The sequence below is a fragment of the Ylistrum balloti genome, unplaced genomic scaffold (assembly GCF_031769215.1).
Source record: "Ylistrum balloti isolate Yb309-2 unplaced genomic scaffold, AGI_CSIRO_Ybal_v1 Utg369566, whole genome shotgun sequence".
NCBI lineage: Eukaryota > Metazoa > Mollusca > Bivalvia > Pectinida > Pectinidae > Ylistrum > Ylistrum balloti.
Window position 1 is genome coordinate 954779 of NW_026781864.1, and position 16124 is coordinate 970902.

Consider the following 16124-nt stretch of genomic DNA (forward strand, 5'->3'; position numbering starts at 1 on the left):
AACCATAATTGTTTATAAGCTTATTGATAAACATTGAAAAATTTGTTTAAAGTTCACTTTATACGGATAACTATTTTTTCATATCAAACTGTTTTGAGTTGTCAATTGACAACTTATTGGTGTTGTACATTATTTTAGAACAATTCATTGTTTTACAGAATAGAAATAAATATCTGGATATAACCAATTTCCTGTTATTTATCATCCTGTAACCATAAACTTTTCATCAGAAAGCCACAACATCAAAATGTATATACATATCTGTTATAAAATGATAGCTTTTTTCTCCCCAGCCCAAAATTAGATGCAGCAAATAACTTCGCACAAATGTATCAAAGTTGCAGAGCTAATCCCGTGTTCCAAAATCAACTGCAGTCTGCTACATGTACAATTCATCCCCCACTTCTGAAAAAATAGCACTAACAAGAACTCATGAAGGACAGATGGACAGATACTGGTTTATTTCCGATGGTGGGTTAGAAATATCATAATTGTTTCTCTGATGCCATAGGCAAGTTCCAAGATTTGAATTGTAGCGTCTTTAAATCTTGCTTTTGTCGATTTCATGGGGGTGATGAATCGAGTTGCGCTTCAGGCAAATTCAATGAACTATGAAGCAGTCATTGAAAACTGTCCTGTGGTGTGTTTGGTGACATTTTCAGTAGCCTATCTATGATCTATGGCATCAGTAACTTTGTCAAGAATCAGTTCTGTATCAAAATGATTCCATGGATACTCTTGGTCTAGTTTTCATTTACAGGCATTGGAAGGTTAAACTGTTTCTTAGCAGACAAATTTTGAGCAAATACCAGAACATGGAAAATAAACCCATTCTGCTTAAAATGACCATTATGTCATATTTTAATTAATTTGATATTCATTTTATGTATCATTTATCTTTCGATTTTCTGCAAATCTGGAGCAAATTTAATATGTGTGAGGGTTCTCTCCCCTTATATAATATGAAAAGGGTATGTTCATTCATCCAGATCAATGTTAATCTGGTCAAATTCACGCACAAATGAAACAGACTAAATTTGTTTTTTCTTTTTCTTTTTTAGTATAAATTGATTTATTTATTATAACAGAATATTACCGAATAATTTTCTGATGTTATTTTTTCAACAAAAAACAAAAACAAAAAATCCAATTGCAATGCATATAATTTCGATGCCGATTTATTATCACGAGCTGCCTTAAGAGTGAACAGATAATACATAATTACACTAGAACAGGATTCTCCTTCCATACACAATCATCCTGTAGAACATGGAAGGATTACCCTCCAAACATACCTTAATCCATTAATCCAGTTGTTCATTTCGAAATTTTCAATCATGCATATATACACATCCCATCTGGATTTCAGATACCCTGATTTTTCTTAAAATCTATTTTTAAAATGATATTGTAATGAAGTGTTGGTTTATTCACACACTATAAAATCCTGTTTCTTTTCTTCATTCATTAATCTCTGAAATACACAAAAGATATCCTCCAAGGCTGAACTGCTAAGTTAATTATCTCCCTTTAGGTGTTCAGTGGGCAAATAACATTTTAACCAAAGGGACGATGGCACAAAGACTGTATGATGGGCTGTCTGTGTACATGCAATAATGGCAAAGTTCGCCGAGTTGTAAAGACAGAGTGCCTTACTTAAAGGTTATCTGCCAAATGCAACCTTGCTATTGGCAAACTCAGAATCAACGTCGTCCAACGACAGTTGCCTTAACATTTCCTACATACTTATCAGCAGTTTATGTAAAATTCATCAATATTATTTCTAAATTTCATTTGACCATCACATTTGGATGACAAGTCCATTTTAACATGCGGGATGAAAGATTTCTTCTTTGAATTGAAACTGGCACATTTTTGAAGACACCTAGCTTACTACATCTCGAATCAATATCATTATGAACACCATCAAAAGCTGCCTTGTAGTAAAGTGTATAAACAAAATATATATTATCACATAATCATACTCATCTCATTCATTATCCATGCATAAGTGTACAATCAACAGACTTGAGGATATTTCTCACCATACAATAATACCATTTAGCGGTTATTTCCCAGGAAGTTTTTTATGATTGGGCAGTGCAACAACTGCTTTTGTAACAGCATGCCTTTTATTCTCAGCTAACCATAAATACAATATTTTCTCCTAAGGTGGAACTTGGAACAATGCTTTGTTATAGTGAAGAAGTGCGCATCCATGAATCTTCACATCAACACTCCTGTAGATACACTGACCATCCTTAAGCCTTCTTGTCAAAATATGGTAGCAAACATCCTCAAGTCTCTATGAATCAACTTTGTACATACCTCCACTTTGTACTTTGACACTGTGGAATCTTCCAAGTCACCATACAATTTTACCAGAGTGCTTTATTGAGGCATTACACCACATAACATATTACAATTTCTGTTACATACATCTGTTTAAATAAGGCCACTTTTGTTTTGTTTGTTGATTTTCACTCTCAACTCTCTTTATCTTTTTGATCTTAAATCAAGTTTTACTGTAAAAACTCACCATAGATCTACAAGATCTGTGACAGCCTACAAGATCTGTGACAGCCTACAGACTACAAGATCTGTGACATCCTACAGACTACAAGATCTGTGACAGCCTACAGACTACAAGATCTGTAACAGCCTACAAGATCTGTAACAGCCTACAGACTACCAGATCTGTGACAGCCTACAGACTACAAGATCTGTGACAGCCTACAAGATCTGTAACAGCCTACAGACTACCAGATCTGTGACAGCCTACAGACTACAAGATCTGTAACAGCCTACAGGCTACCAGATCTGTGACAGCCTACAGTCTAAAAGATCTGTAACAGCCTACAAGATCTGTGACAGCCTACAGACTACAAGATCTGTAACAGCCCACAGACTTAAAGATCTGTAACAGCCTACAGACTACAAGATCCTACAGACTACAAGATCTGTGACAGCCTACAGACTACAAGATCTGTGACAGCCTACAGACTACAAGATCTGTAACAGCCTGCAGATCTACAAGATCTGTGACAGCCTACAGACTACAAGATCTGTGACAGCCTACAGACTACAAGATCTGTGACATCCTACAGACTACAAGATCTGTGACAGCCTACAGACTACAAGATCTGTGACATCCTACAGACTACAAGATCTGTGACAGCCTACAGGCTACCAGATCTGTAACAGCCTACAGACTACAAGATCTGTGACATCCTACAGACTACAAGATCTGTAACATCCTGCAGATCTACAAGATCTGTGACAGCCTACAGACTACAAGATCTGTAACAGCCTACAGACTACCAGATCTGTAACAGCCTACAGACTACAAGATCTGTGACAGCCCACAGACTTAAAGATCTGTGACAGCCTACAGACTACAAGATCTGTAACAGCCTACAGACTACAAGATCTGTGACATCCTACAGACTTAAGATCTGTAACAGCCTACAGACTACAAGATCTGTAACAGCCTACAGACTACAAGATCTGTGACAGCCTACAGACTACAAGATCTGTAACAGCCCACAGACTTAAAGATCTGTAACAGCCTACAGACTACAAGATCTGTAACAGCCCACAGACTTAAAGATCTGTGACAGCCTACAGACTACAAGATCTGTAACAGCCTACAGACTACAAGATCTGTAACAGCCTACAGACTACCAGATCTGTGACAGCCTACAGACTACAAGATCTGTGACAGCCTACAAGATCTGTGACAGCCTACAGACTACAAGATCTGTAACAGCCTACAGACTACAAGATCTGTGACAGCCTACAGACTACAAGATCTGTGACAGCCTACAGACTACAAGATCTGTAACAGCCTGCAGACTACAACATCTGTGACAGCCTACAGACTACAAGATCTGTAACAGCCTACAGACTACAAGATCTGTGACAGCCTACAGACTACAAGATCTGTAACAGCCTGCAGACTACAAGATCTGTAACATCCTACAGACTACAAGATCTGTAACAGCCTGCAGACTACAAGATCTGTAACAGCCTACAGACTAATCAAATCTTATAACTACATGTTTCAGAACTGAAATTACATTCTCAAAGCTGAAATTGTGCTTGTGAAAATTTTCATGTTTGATGCATAACCTGTGGCTTTACCAAGACTGAGACATTTATGTAATATCCAGAAAGTAACAGTTCTGTTTAGCACAAGAACCATTTTGAGACATTTAACCTTTAGCATTCTCTTCTTCCTCTAAGAAAATGCAGTTATTTTAGATTAGACTATCCTGAGATTAAAATAATTTCTAGTGATAACATATTAACAGAAACAAACAAAATTGAAATTCAATGAAGGATAATGAAAATGATGACAATGCTAATTTAAAATGTAATGTTTATTGTTTGGTGATGATATGTATGTTATTTACGTTATTGCACGTCTTCCAAATATTGTACGATCCTTTTTCCAGCTTATTTTCTTATCTTGAAATTTAATTATATCGATCATCCAATAAAACACACAAGAATCTATTAATCGTAAAATTCTAACAAAAATACATGTGTTATAAAAATAAACATGCAGGGCCACAAAAAAAACGTTCCCTAGCAACAGAATTCGTCACATTCTATATATATATATATATATGGATAAGCTAATTCAAAACACTTATCAGATAAATGTATTCACCATACTTCTGTTAAGGTTTAATTTTTTAGTAATTTTAGTAAGGTTTCACTTTCAAACGGTTTCTTACATTATTCTTTTATTCAAAGTGAGATGTATGACGAGACTAATTGGAACATGACGACTAGAATTAGTAAGTAAATAGAAAATCCCGCACCATGTATCTCTACAACACTACCACCATTCATCAAACACCTGAAGAACCAATTACTAGCAACAGCAAACTCAAAAAAAAAGGAGGAAAAATCTGAACGAGATTCATTTACATTTAAAATAGTTAATATGTTTCTGAATCCTTTTATCTACATTTATTTAAAACAGAACAATATGATTATCTACATCCACTGCAATGATACAATTTCAAATTCTAACAGATTTGTCCTGAAATATGTTTCCATATGTTTGTCTTAAATTTCCTTTAGAGGTAAATCTAGATTTATACTTAAAACCTTACTTTGTCAAGATTACGAACATAAGTGTTTTTCAAATTTCTTTTTTTAATGACAAGAAAAATATTTTCATTTCACAGATGGCACTATGTAACACCTTGTCAACAAATCAAATTAAGCACACCAACAAAAAATTGTTTTGAGGTAAAAATGTTGATAAAACACTTATTAATCAGCACTTTGTAATCAACAAAAATATCTGGAAATTCTTTGGTGATACTCATAACATAGTATGAAAAATAAATAGGTGAAGACTTTTCAATGAAATATGAAAATTTGGTCCCGTAATCAAGGAGTATTGCTTCTTCAAAAACTTGGATAAGCTGAAGGTCATAGGTCATCAAGGGGTCATCAGAGGTCATGATCTGCCACGCTTTGTTTCAGGTATTCTGAATAAAGGCTTTGCTAAAAACAAAATAAAAAAATAATGAAAGGATACAGTTGTAGTAATATTTCATTACTGTGAACAACAACACAAGTGAACAGTGTTTTACTAATATAACACAGGTCTCTATATATGTACAGTGTTTTACTAATATAACACAGGTCTCTAAATATGTACAGTGTTTTACTAATATAACACAGATCTCTAAATATCTACAGTGTTTTACTAACATAACCATAACACAGGTCTCTATATATCTACAGTGTTTTACTAATATAACACAGGTCTCTAAATATGTACAGTGTTTTATATATCTATATATGTAGTGTTTTAATAATATAACACAGGTCTCTAAATATGTCGTGTTTTACTAATATAACACAGGTCTCTATATATCTTCAGTGTTTTACTAATATAACAGGTCTATAAATATGTAGTGTTTTACTATGGTAATACAGATCTCTAAATATCTCCAGTGTTTTACTAATATAACACAGGTCTCTTAAATATCTACAGTGTTTTACTAATATAACACAGATCTCTATATATGTACAGTGTTTTACTAATATAACACAGGTCTCTATATATGTACAGTGTTTTACTAATATAACACAGGTCTCTAAATATCTACAGTGTTTTACTAATATAACACAGATCTCTAAATATGTACAGTGTTTTACTAATATAACACAGATCTCTATATATGTAGTGTTTTACTAATATAACACAGGTCTCTAAATATGCACAGTGTTTTACTAATATAACATAGGTCTCTAAATATGTACAGTGTTTTACTAATGTAACACAGGTCTAAATATGTACAGTGTTTTACTAATATAACACAGGTCTCTAAATATGTACAGTGTTTTACTAATATAACACAGGTCTCTAAATATGTACAGTGTTTTACTAATATAACACAGGTCTCTAAATATGTAGTGTTTTACTAATATAACACAGGTCTCTAAATATGTACAGTGTTTTACTAATATAACACAGGTCTCTAAATATGTACAGTGTTTTACTAATATAACACAGGTCTCTAAATATGTACAGTGTTTTACTAATATAACACAGGTCTCTAAATATGTACAGTGTTTTACTAATATAACACAGGTCTCTAAATATGTACAGTGTTTTACTAATATAACACAGGTCTCTAAATATGTACAGTGTTTTACTAATATAACACAGGTCTCTAAATATGTAGTGTTTTACTAAGATAATACAAGTCTTAATACATCAACAAGCCTTACATTTCTCTCTCTCTCTACATATACTTATATATCTAAACAGTTACTTACTTTCTTGGCTTTGACTGTCGTGAGAACATGATCTTTTATTTCTCCAAGAGAACGTTTCTGTTTTCTAGATAACGTGGTTTTTGTCATCGAGGCAAACTTAGCGATGAGCAGCATTAACAGAGCAACTCCAAGGATTCCAAACAGGACATAAGATGAATATTCTTTAGGTATCCCCTCCCACACCGACACCAGTATACCCTGTGGGAATACAATTATATTACTCAAAATACTGAAAGCCTTGGAGATCATTATCAAATTTGAACAGATCACCAAACAATAAACTGACCATCATAAACAGTCTCTGCAAAAGAAACAGACAAAATAATCTTTTAAGACTAAAAAAAAAAAAAAAAAAGGTAATATTGACCTACATTTTCAACACATGACCTTGAAACCTGAAGTAAGAGTCAAGCTTTTGTTCTTTACGTCAATACAACTTAATTGTCACTGACCTACACTGCAGGACATGCATGTAATAAATAGTGAATTCATGACCTTAAATGACCTTGACATATGAAGTATTTTTCTGTGAAATTTAAAAAAAAATCTTGAAGCATTTTTTTTATGATAATGTAGCCAATATTTTTAGGTCAAGTATTGAGGGAAACCTGTATATTTCCAACACAGTCTAGATATAGTTCTGACATTTATACAAGCAACAAACATGTGACAAGAAAAATCTCCAGACGGAGAAGAACCAACATCTTGTTGAGGTTTATCTTCTAGGCTTCTGGAGGATACCTAGTGGTTTGAAGTGGTTTCTTAAAAAGTAGAAAACAACTAAAAAGTCACAAAGAAGAAGAGTAACTCCTGAAGCCAGGTAGGCCAACAGTTAAGTCTACTTTCTGCCCAACTATAGATGAATGTAGAATACAATACTGGTCTATCTGGCTTCAGGAGTCAAGGCTCTTCTGTTTATTTTTCGTTTGTTTCAACATCTTAGTCGAGATTCAACCAAGATTGGAAAAATTGATACAAAGTTGTATTAAACATGGCAGTGTTTTTTATGCATCACTTGCAGACAAGTAATTCAAAACTGCAAAACCAAAAGACATTTACATGCCTTCCACTAAATATCATATATCACGAGGTATTCACCAATGAAATTGTTGAAGTCTTTGATGCCTATATCCCTGTGGTACAAGGTCTCTAGATCTCCTCTACATCAATCTAATTTTACTGCCGTCTTCCTACTACATACCAAGTAACCGTAGATGGTGACATAAAGATTATTGCCCAGCATCTTCTTCACAAAGTCCTTTCTGGTGCTAAAAAGGAAAGTCGTCAGCAGTAGCATAGGCAGAATGAGTCCACAGAAACCACATGCAGCTCCACGGAACCGTGCTCGCAGGTTGTCTGATGCCTTCATGCTGGAAATTTAAAAAAATGTATCTTTACCTATTCTTTTACCAGCTTCTTTGGGGCTGGGGCTGGGGCTGGGGCTGGGGCTGGGGCTGGGGCTGGGGCTGGGGCTGGGGCTGGGGCTGGGGCTGGGGCTGGGGCCGGGGCCAATCAATGTTGGAACTGACATTAATATTTACTGAAGTTTTGAGAGGATTATTTTTAATTTTCATGCTGGTATGAAAGGAAAAACTGATTTGCAAACTGAATATGCATCAGCTAAACATGATATTCTTAGATAGGTGCAAAAAACAAAAATAATACATAAATGTATAAATTAGACAAGATCATGAGGGATTATTTTACAGCAAGTCAATACACGAGCTTGTGGGACAGGACGTGATGTTATTGACAGCTAATTCAATCATTCAAAATTCATTGGTATGTGGGCCCTGGCACATTTCATACTTCATGAAATGAAAAAAAAAAAAACACAAAAAAAAAAAATAAATAAACAGATCAGAAAGCTGCATTTTGCATTCAATGAAAAAGAAATTCGTTAACAATGAAGATTCCAAGAGTTTTCTGCAATTTTTGGACATATATGATATAAACAAATGATTGAAGATTAAAACTTATATAAAGTCCATGTTTACCTGTCTTCCTTAAGTTTAGTGGTGACCATGTCTGCGATCTGGTGACAGTCACGCTCCAGACTATTAAGTGTATTCTGTATCGTTTGGTTAATGGTCTTCTCTATGTCTTTACACACCTCCTCTATCTGGTTGGCACAACGACTTCCCTGCCAAAGTTGAAGATTATGTTTTGTAGGATTGCCATAAATAGAGAGGTGTCTCCAAGAAGCATCAAGTAATTGAAAGGAGAGGAGTCAAATGTCATTGTTATAAAAATAGGTCACTGCTGCTTAAAATTATCTACCAATCATATATTTGTCTGGAAGTGGAGCTACATTAACATGAAGTCTATACATATCACCTCAATGATGCAAAATATGATGACAAAAATACATGCCTAGGAAAATATTCATTTACCCCCTTGTTGTGAGGTAGGTAGATCTCAACCATTGGCTAAAGATGACTCAGTTGTAAACATTCAGCAAGCCTCGTGTTGGTCAACTTCATCAAAATATCATAATTATCTTTCTCCTTGTGTCGAGTTTTCTTATCTCACCTCGAAGGGAGTGAATGATTCTGTTAGTAAATAAGGGACTTTCTATGTGTTTCATTTGAAGCACATGTATCTTTTGAACTGGATCAAGTTCAATACCAGTTCTCTTGATCTTTTTCTTCATGAAAAATGGAGAAGTGAACCATCCGACTGATCTTATTGGAAAAAATTCAAATTTATCAAGGTGTATCGTGACTGATAATTCAAAACGAATCACAAATCCGATCAATGACTTGACAATAAGAAACACTATATCTCTGTTACTCGCATGAGGCTAACTATACATCAAACATGTAAATTATAAGCTTGGAAGATGGTTATCTCCCTTTGACTGCGGGTAAATGCTGTACCAGACAATGTAATTATCATAAAATGTCAATAATCTTGTCTGTGAGTCCCATTTAATGCTGGCTTGTATCCTACATTATGCACATATCCTTATAACATTCAAATAACGACCATTTGGGAGCCATTTTCCTTTTGTAGAATTTCTTTTCTAGTTTTCTAATTAAAGTAGCTTTTTAACATTTTTTTCAATCTTACCGGAATTCTGATCTTTTCAAATTATCAAGATTTTAAAAGTGGACAGGTTTAAATTTTTTTTTTCATAAAACGGCAAACTCAGCATAATCCAAAGTTTCTTGATTTTCGTTTTTTATTCCACTTCACTGAAAAAATGAACATTTAATTACGAAAGACAGAGTACCCTGAAATGATACGGACTTGGTATGGCTGAGATCACTACAGAGGTAAATAAATGTACTAGTATATAAGGTCCAGTAATCCAAGTAATTTCGATGCTGAGGAGATATTCTAATTTCTGCCTCAGAACATTACAGACAATTTATACGAGATAAAGGTAACCTCAAGGGAAAGTGTCATTTAGAAGTGGCCCATAGATCTGCTAATTTCTAAAATTACTGAATTTTTCTCTTGGTGAGATTGAAATGCTTCATAGAATAGCACATTCAACCAATTTATTATGATGTTCAACCTTTTTTTTTAAGGGGGGCGGGGGGGGGGGGACCAAACCCAGGTGTCTTGTACAGATCACCTTGTCATCATCACAGAAAATTTTTCACTGTGCCTCGTAAACTCAAATATGCATAAGTAGGGACCAAAGAAAACCTTGATATAGAATTTTGAGAATGATCCACCCAGAACTTCTCACGATAACAGTAAGCAACTACAACTGTCGTCATTGATGATATGGCAGCATGCCAGATGCAGGTGTCTTTCCTTTCAGTGTTATGTTGGGTTACGATGTCTCACCTTTGAGTTCATGTTGGGTACATATATTGTGGGCATGTCAAACCCAGTCCTGTTGAGTCCTGGTCGTTTACACAGTTCTTGGACAATCTGCATCATCACTCTCTAGAAACAGAAAAATGAAACTCTATATCATCTGGTGATTATGACAACTGCAAACAGACGAAGCTGTGGTTCCAAAGTTACTAATCATTATGATGATGTAATAGTGAACCTTAGGTAGAGATGATAGATATCTTCACAGGTAAAAATTTGTTACACAGGTAAAAATTTCTTATTTAAGAAATTACACATGTGCATTTTAAGGCAATCATTTTGACCTGGGTTTCATTACGCATTTCTTAATCATGATTTTCTTCAATCATAACATACAAGCAGAGGGTACAATTTATATTCCAAATTGAAATGTGCTACAGACTACAGTTTGCATTTGCCTAATTATTGGCAACATTATATAAGGATCAGATCTGGACAAAGAATTCCTTTGAATTTAGATAAATAATGTAGGAAATTCTTGATCACATCTTTGGTGACAAGGATTAGGAAATATAGGATATTATACCTAGATAACCATTTTTCCCAAAATATCAAATAGTCCTTTCCCCGAGTAAACTTTCATGCAAAAACAGCAGAACAGACTCCATCCATAAATATCCACATAAAACAGCAGAACTGAGGATCAGCATGCCAATCATGACTCTGTTGCTAAGATATGGAATGATTTATAACGAAAGACATTACCTCAACTGATTCCTCATCAGACACCTAGCACCAACATGAGTGACAATCTGGATGGGAAGTAATGTTTGTGGTAAACAGAAACAATAACCCATGTCACATCATAGCTGTGATAACTCTACTTAAAACTTCATCCATTTGGCCAACTATTCCTAATAACTTGTGTTCTCTATTCAGATGTATTTTCAGCTATGTGAAAGACTTTAATAATGAATTTTTTGGTGTTACTAGAAACACAAATGTATCTGACAAGGTTGGTATTTTGTGTTACTAGAAACACAAGTATATCAGACAAGGTTGGTATTTTGTGTTACTAGAAACACAAGTATATCAGACAAGGTTGGTATTTTGTGTTACTAGAAACACACGTATCTGACAAGGTTGGTATTTTGTTTTACTAGAAACACAAGTGACAAGGTTGGTATTTTAAGTTACTAGAAACACAAACACAAGGTTGTTAATACTAGAAACACAAGTATCTGACAAGGTTGGTATTTTATGTTACTAGAAACACAAGTATCTGACAAGGTTGGTATTTTAAGTTACTAGAAACACAAGTATCTGACAAGGTTGTTAATTTGTGTTACTAGAAACACAAATGTATCTGACAAGGTTGGTATTTTATGTTACTAGAAACACAGTTATCTGACAAGGTTGGTATTTTGTGTTACTAGAAACACAAACATCTGACAAGGTTGGTATTTTGTGTTACTAGAAACACAAGTATCTGACAAGGTTGATATTTTGTTTTACTAGAAACACAAGTATCTGACAAGGTTGGTATTTTAAGTTACTAGAAACACAAGTGTATCTGACAAGGTTGGTATTTTATGTTACTAGAAACACAAGTGTATCTGACAAGGTTGGTATTTTATGTTACTAGAAACACAGTTATCTGACAAGGTTGGTATTTTGTGTTACTAGAAACACAAACATCTGACAAGGTTGGTATTTTGTGTTACTAGAAACACACGTATCTGACAAGGTTGGTATTTTTAATAGAAAATGTCACCATGTAGGAGAACTAATTACCTGCAAATGCATCACTTCCTGTGTTCTGCATATAAATAGATACTGAACCATCATTATCCACCTACCCAATCCACTTAGGCCAGCCCAGATCAATACTTGGGAAGGCTTACTTTCAATAATTAGGGTTGATAGGGGGCGTTGAGTGTCTACCACACTTTACTATATATATCATATGTCCTAAGCATTAGGCTATTTCTTCACCTCTTCCACCCTCTCATTTATATCATATAAAAAATAGCACTGAATGGGTTCTTTCCAGACTTCTCTACCAATACTACCATAAATTAGGAATGACAAATAATAAACAAATGATTACTCTACCCTCCCCTCCCCCCTCCACCAGTGTCTTATAATTTCAGATGTGACATGTAATCATTTATTGTAATCTGCATTGCAGTTAACTTAAAGGTTCAATTAGATATTCATTAACGAAATGGTATGTTTGTTTACCAAAGGTGCCTTTTCTTTGAAGAAGTTGAGTGTTGAGACTGTAGCCTAGCTTGTTCAACACAGGGAAATAATAGAATGGATTACAAGGTGACTAATACTGGGTATAATGCTAATTTTGAATAATTGATCCTGATATTGGCTATTACTCAACAGTTACTGCTATGATGCCATTCATCATTGCTGACTGCTGTTTACTCTTAGTCTGCAGAACAAAACAAAGCATCTGATGAATGGAAAATTGCCATACAGCAACACATACAACTAAATTGAAACTCTCTGTGACCATGTGACCTTTATTATGACAAAAAAATAGGTAAAACTTTCTGTATGAAAGTCATCACATTTACAGGTGACCTTCATTTATAACCTCTCTACCAACTTCAAATGACCTTTGTACTAAAGCATGACCTTCACCTTTGACCATAGTACTGAGAGGTAATTTTAACAATGTTATCCTAAAAACTTCATGATAAAATCAAATAAGACTTACAGTTTAGTAACACTTATAAAACAGAGCCATAATTGTAATACTAAAACATTGGTGTTTAAGATGGACCTCTCCAAAAGTCTTTGAAAAAATCAATTTTCCATCTCAAACATCTATTGACATGCTGTGAGATGTCCCACAATATTATAGATTCATCATCCACTTGACTTATAAACATACCTGTCTGTCACTTTCATGTCCCGCCTCGTCTGCCTTGCTCAGGTAAAATCTCATTCTATCAGCATGTTTGTGACTTAGTTCTTCCACCAAGTTCAAAGTTCGCTTGCATAAAGCTTGTCCAATTGGATCAAAGAACACAAAGATCAGATCTGCTAAATCTCCTGTAGGCAAAGTAAGAGATCAGTATGAAAAAGCATCATTTTAAATGTTAATGGGGCTGATGAAAAGTTTTCAAGTACCATTTGTATTGATAAAATCAATATTTAAAGTGTAGCTTACCTCTTATTTTTAACAAGAATATATGATAATTATCACTGCATGCTTTTTCTCATGCCCCCTTCAATTGTTCCTGAAATGATCTAGACTACCACAAGACAAGTCTAGGTTTTAGAATATTGTAAAGAACAATACCTCTTAGTGAAGGACAATATAATGAGTAATTTAAGAGGATATAGTAAGATGACAGTATACCTAGCCATAAAATGGACTGATTGACATCAAATGGATACTTCATATCTCCATCTACTAAGCCAGGAGTGTCTACAAATGTCACCAGACTGAATCTTTTCTGCTTGGAAGTAGAAATTTCTGTGGTCAAGTAATCTGTGACACCTGTATTAAGAAGACCTTTTTTTTATTATCATACATACATTCAGTTTGTGAAATTTATCTTTGAAATCGTTCGTCATGCAATCAAAAATCATATTTATTATTTAACATTTCCTCACTGATTACCACAATGTATGTATTTCATCCATAAAACTATGTAACTCACATCCCCAGTCAGTATCATACTTTTTAAAATTCAACTTAAACAATTCAATTTTAGTAACACCTATTAGGTCGTATACTTTCAATTGAACTTCAAAATTGTACAAATGTAATAATGTCATGTTCAAAAAAATTTCAAATAAAAAAATACATATCATGAACATCAACAATGTAATTATTTCACGTTCAAGAAAATTTGCATACATTTTTTTTTTTTTTTTAATGGTTATAAAATCAATACTACTCCTAAAGTCAATGAATCCAATGTGTGTCAATATTAAACAGCACACACAGGTATTAAATTCTGATCCAAGAGGAATATCAAACAGAAGATTAGTTTTATGACCGAAAGTGCAGTTTTCATGCAGGTACAAATTTAAAAGAGATTTTAATAGAGCTGTCAGCTTTCACCACACAACAAACTGGTATGAAATGTTCCTGATTGCATAGTGTAATATGGAACTGACATTATCAACAAACTGATTCTCTGATTCCTCTCAGACCAGAATTCTGATTGTAAAGTGTAACCATTCCTCTCAGACCAGAATTCTAATTGTAAAGTGTAACCATTCCTCTCAGACCAGAATTCTAATTGTAAAGTGTAACCATTCCTCTCAGACCAGAATTCTAATTGTAAAGTGTAACCATTCCTCTCAGACTAGAATTCTAATTGTAAAGTGTAACCATTCCTCTCAGACCAGAATTCTGATTGTAAAGTGTAACCATTCCTCTCAGACCAGAATTCTGATTGTAAAGTGTAACCATTCCTCTCAGATCAGAATTCTGATTGTAAAGTGTAACCATTCCTCTTGGACCAGAATTCTAATTGTAAAGTGTAACCATTCCTCACAGACCAGAATTCTGATTGTAAAGTGTAACCATTCCTCTCAGACCAGAATTCTGATTGTAAAGTGTAACCATTCCTCTTGGATCAGAATTCTAATTGTTAAGTGTAACCATTCCTCTTGGACCAGAATTCTGATTGTAAAGTGTAACCATTCCTCTTGGACCAAAATTCTAATTGTAAAGTGTAACCATTCCTCTCAGACCAGAATTCTAATTGTAAAGTGTAACCATTCCTCTTGGACCAAAATTCTGCTTGTAAAGTGTAACCATTCCTCTTGGACCAGAATTCTAATTGTAAAGTGTAACCATTCCTCTCAGATCAGAATTCAGTAACCATTCCTCTCAGACCAGAATTCTGATTGTAAAGTGTAACCATTCCTCTTGGATCAGAATTCTGATTGTAAAGTGTAACCATTCCTCTTGGATCAGAATTCTGATTGTAAAGTGTAACCATTCCTCTCAGACCAGAATTCTAATTGTAAAGTGTAACCATTCCTCTTGGATCAGAATTCTGATTGTAAAGTGTAACCATTCCTCTTGGATCAGAATTCTAATTGTAAAGTGTAACCATTCCTCTTGGATCAGAATTCTGATTGTAAAGTGTAACCATTCCTCTTGGACCAGAATTCTGATTGTAAAGTGTAACCATTCCTCTTGGACCAAAATTCTAATTGTAAAGTGTAACCATTCCTCTTGGACCAGAATTCTGATTGTTAAGTGTAACCATTCCTCTTGGACCAAAATTCTAATTGTAAAGTGTAACCATTCCTCTTGGATCAGAATTCTGATTGTAAAGTGTAACCATTCCTCTCAGACCAGAATTCTAATTGTAAAGTGTAACCATTCCTCTTGGATCAGAATTCTAATTGTAAAGTGTAACCATTCCTCTTGGATCAGAATTCTGATTGTAAAGTGTAACCATTCCTCTCAGACCAGAATTCTAATTGTAAAGTGTAACCATTCCTCTTGGACCAGAATTCTGATTGTAAAGTGTAACCATTCCTCTTGGACC

At 34.4% G+C, this 16124-nt stretch overlaps 1 protein-coding gene across 1 annotated transcript in view; it reads right to left on the bottom strand.

Moving 5' to 3' along the window:
* Nucleotides 1–3870: 3870 nt before the first annotated feature.
* Nucleotides 3871–16124, bottom strand: part of LOC132555116 (uncharacterized) — a 61320-nt gene continuing 49066 nt past the window's right edge. Inside the window, exons 5-11 of the mRNA XM_060219497.1 lie at nt 13967–14107; nt 13496–13656; nt 10612–10713; nt 8808–8953; nt 8012–8180; nt 6811–7008; nt 3871–5526 (exon numbers count right to left, since the gene is read on the bottom strand). Coding sequence (XP_060075480.1) covers nt 5473–5526; nt 6811–7008; nt 8012–8180; nt 8808–8953; nt 10612–10713; nt 13496–13656; nt 13967–14107 — 971 coding nt within the window. The 3' untranslated portion in view covers nt 3871–5472. The remainder of the gene's footprint in view (nt 5527–6810; nt 7009–8011; nt 8181–8807; nt 8954–10611; nt 10714–13495; nt 13657–13966; nt 14108–16124) is intronic.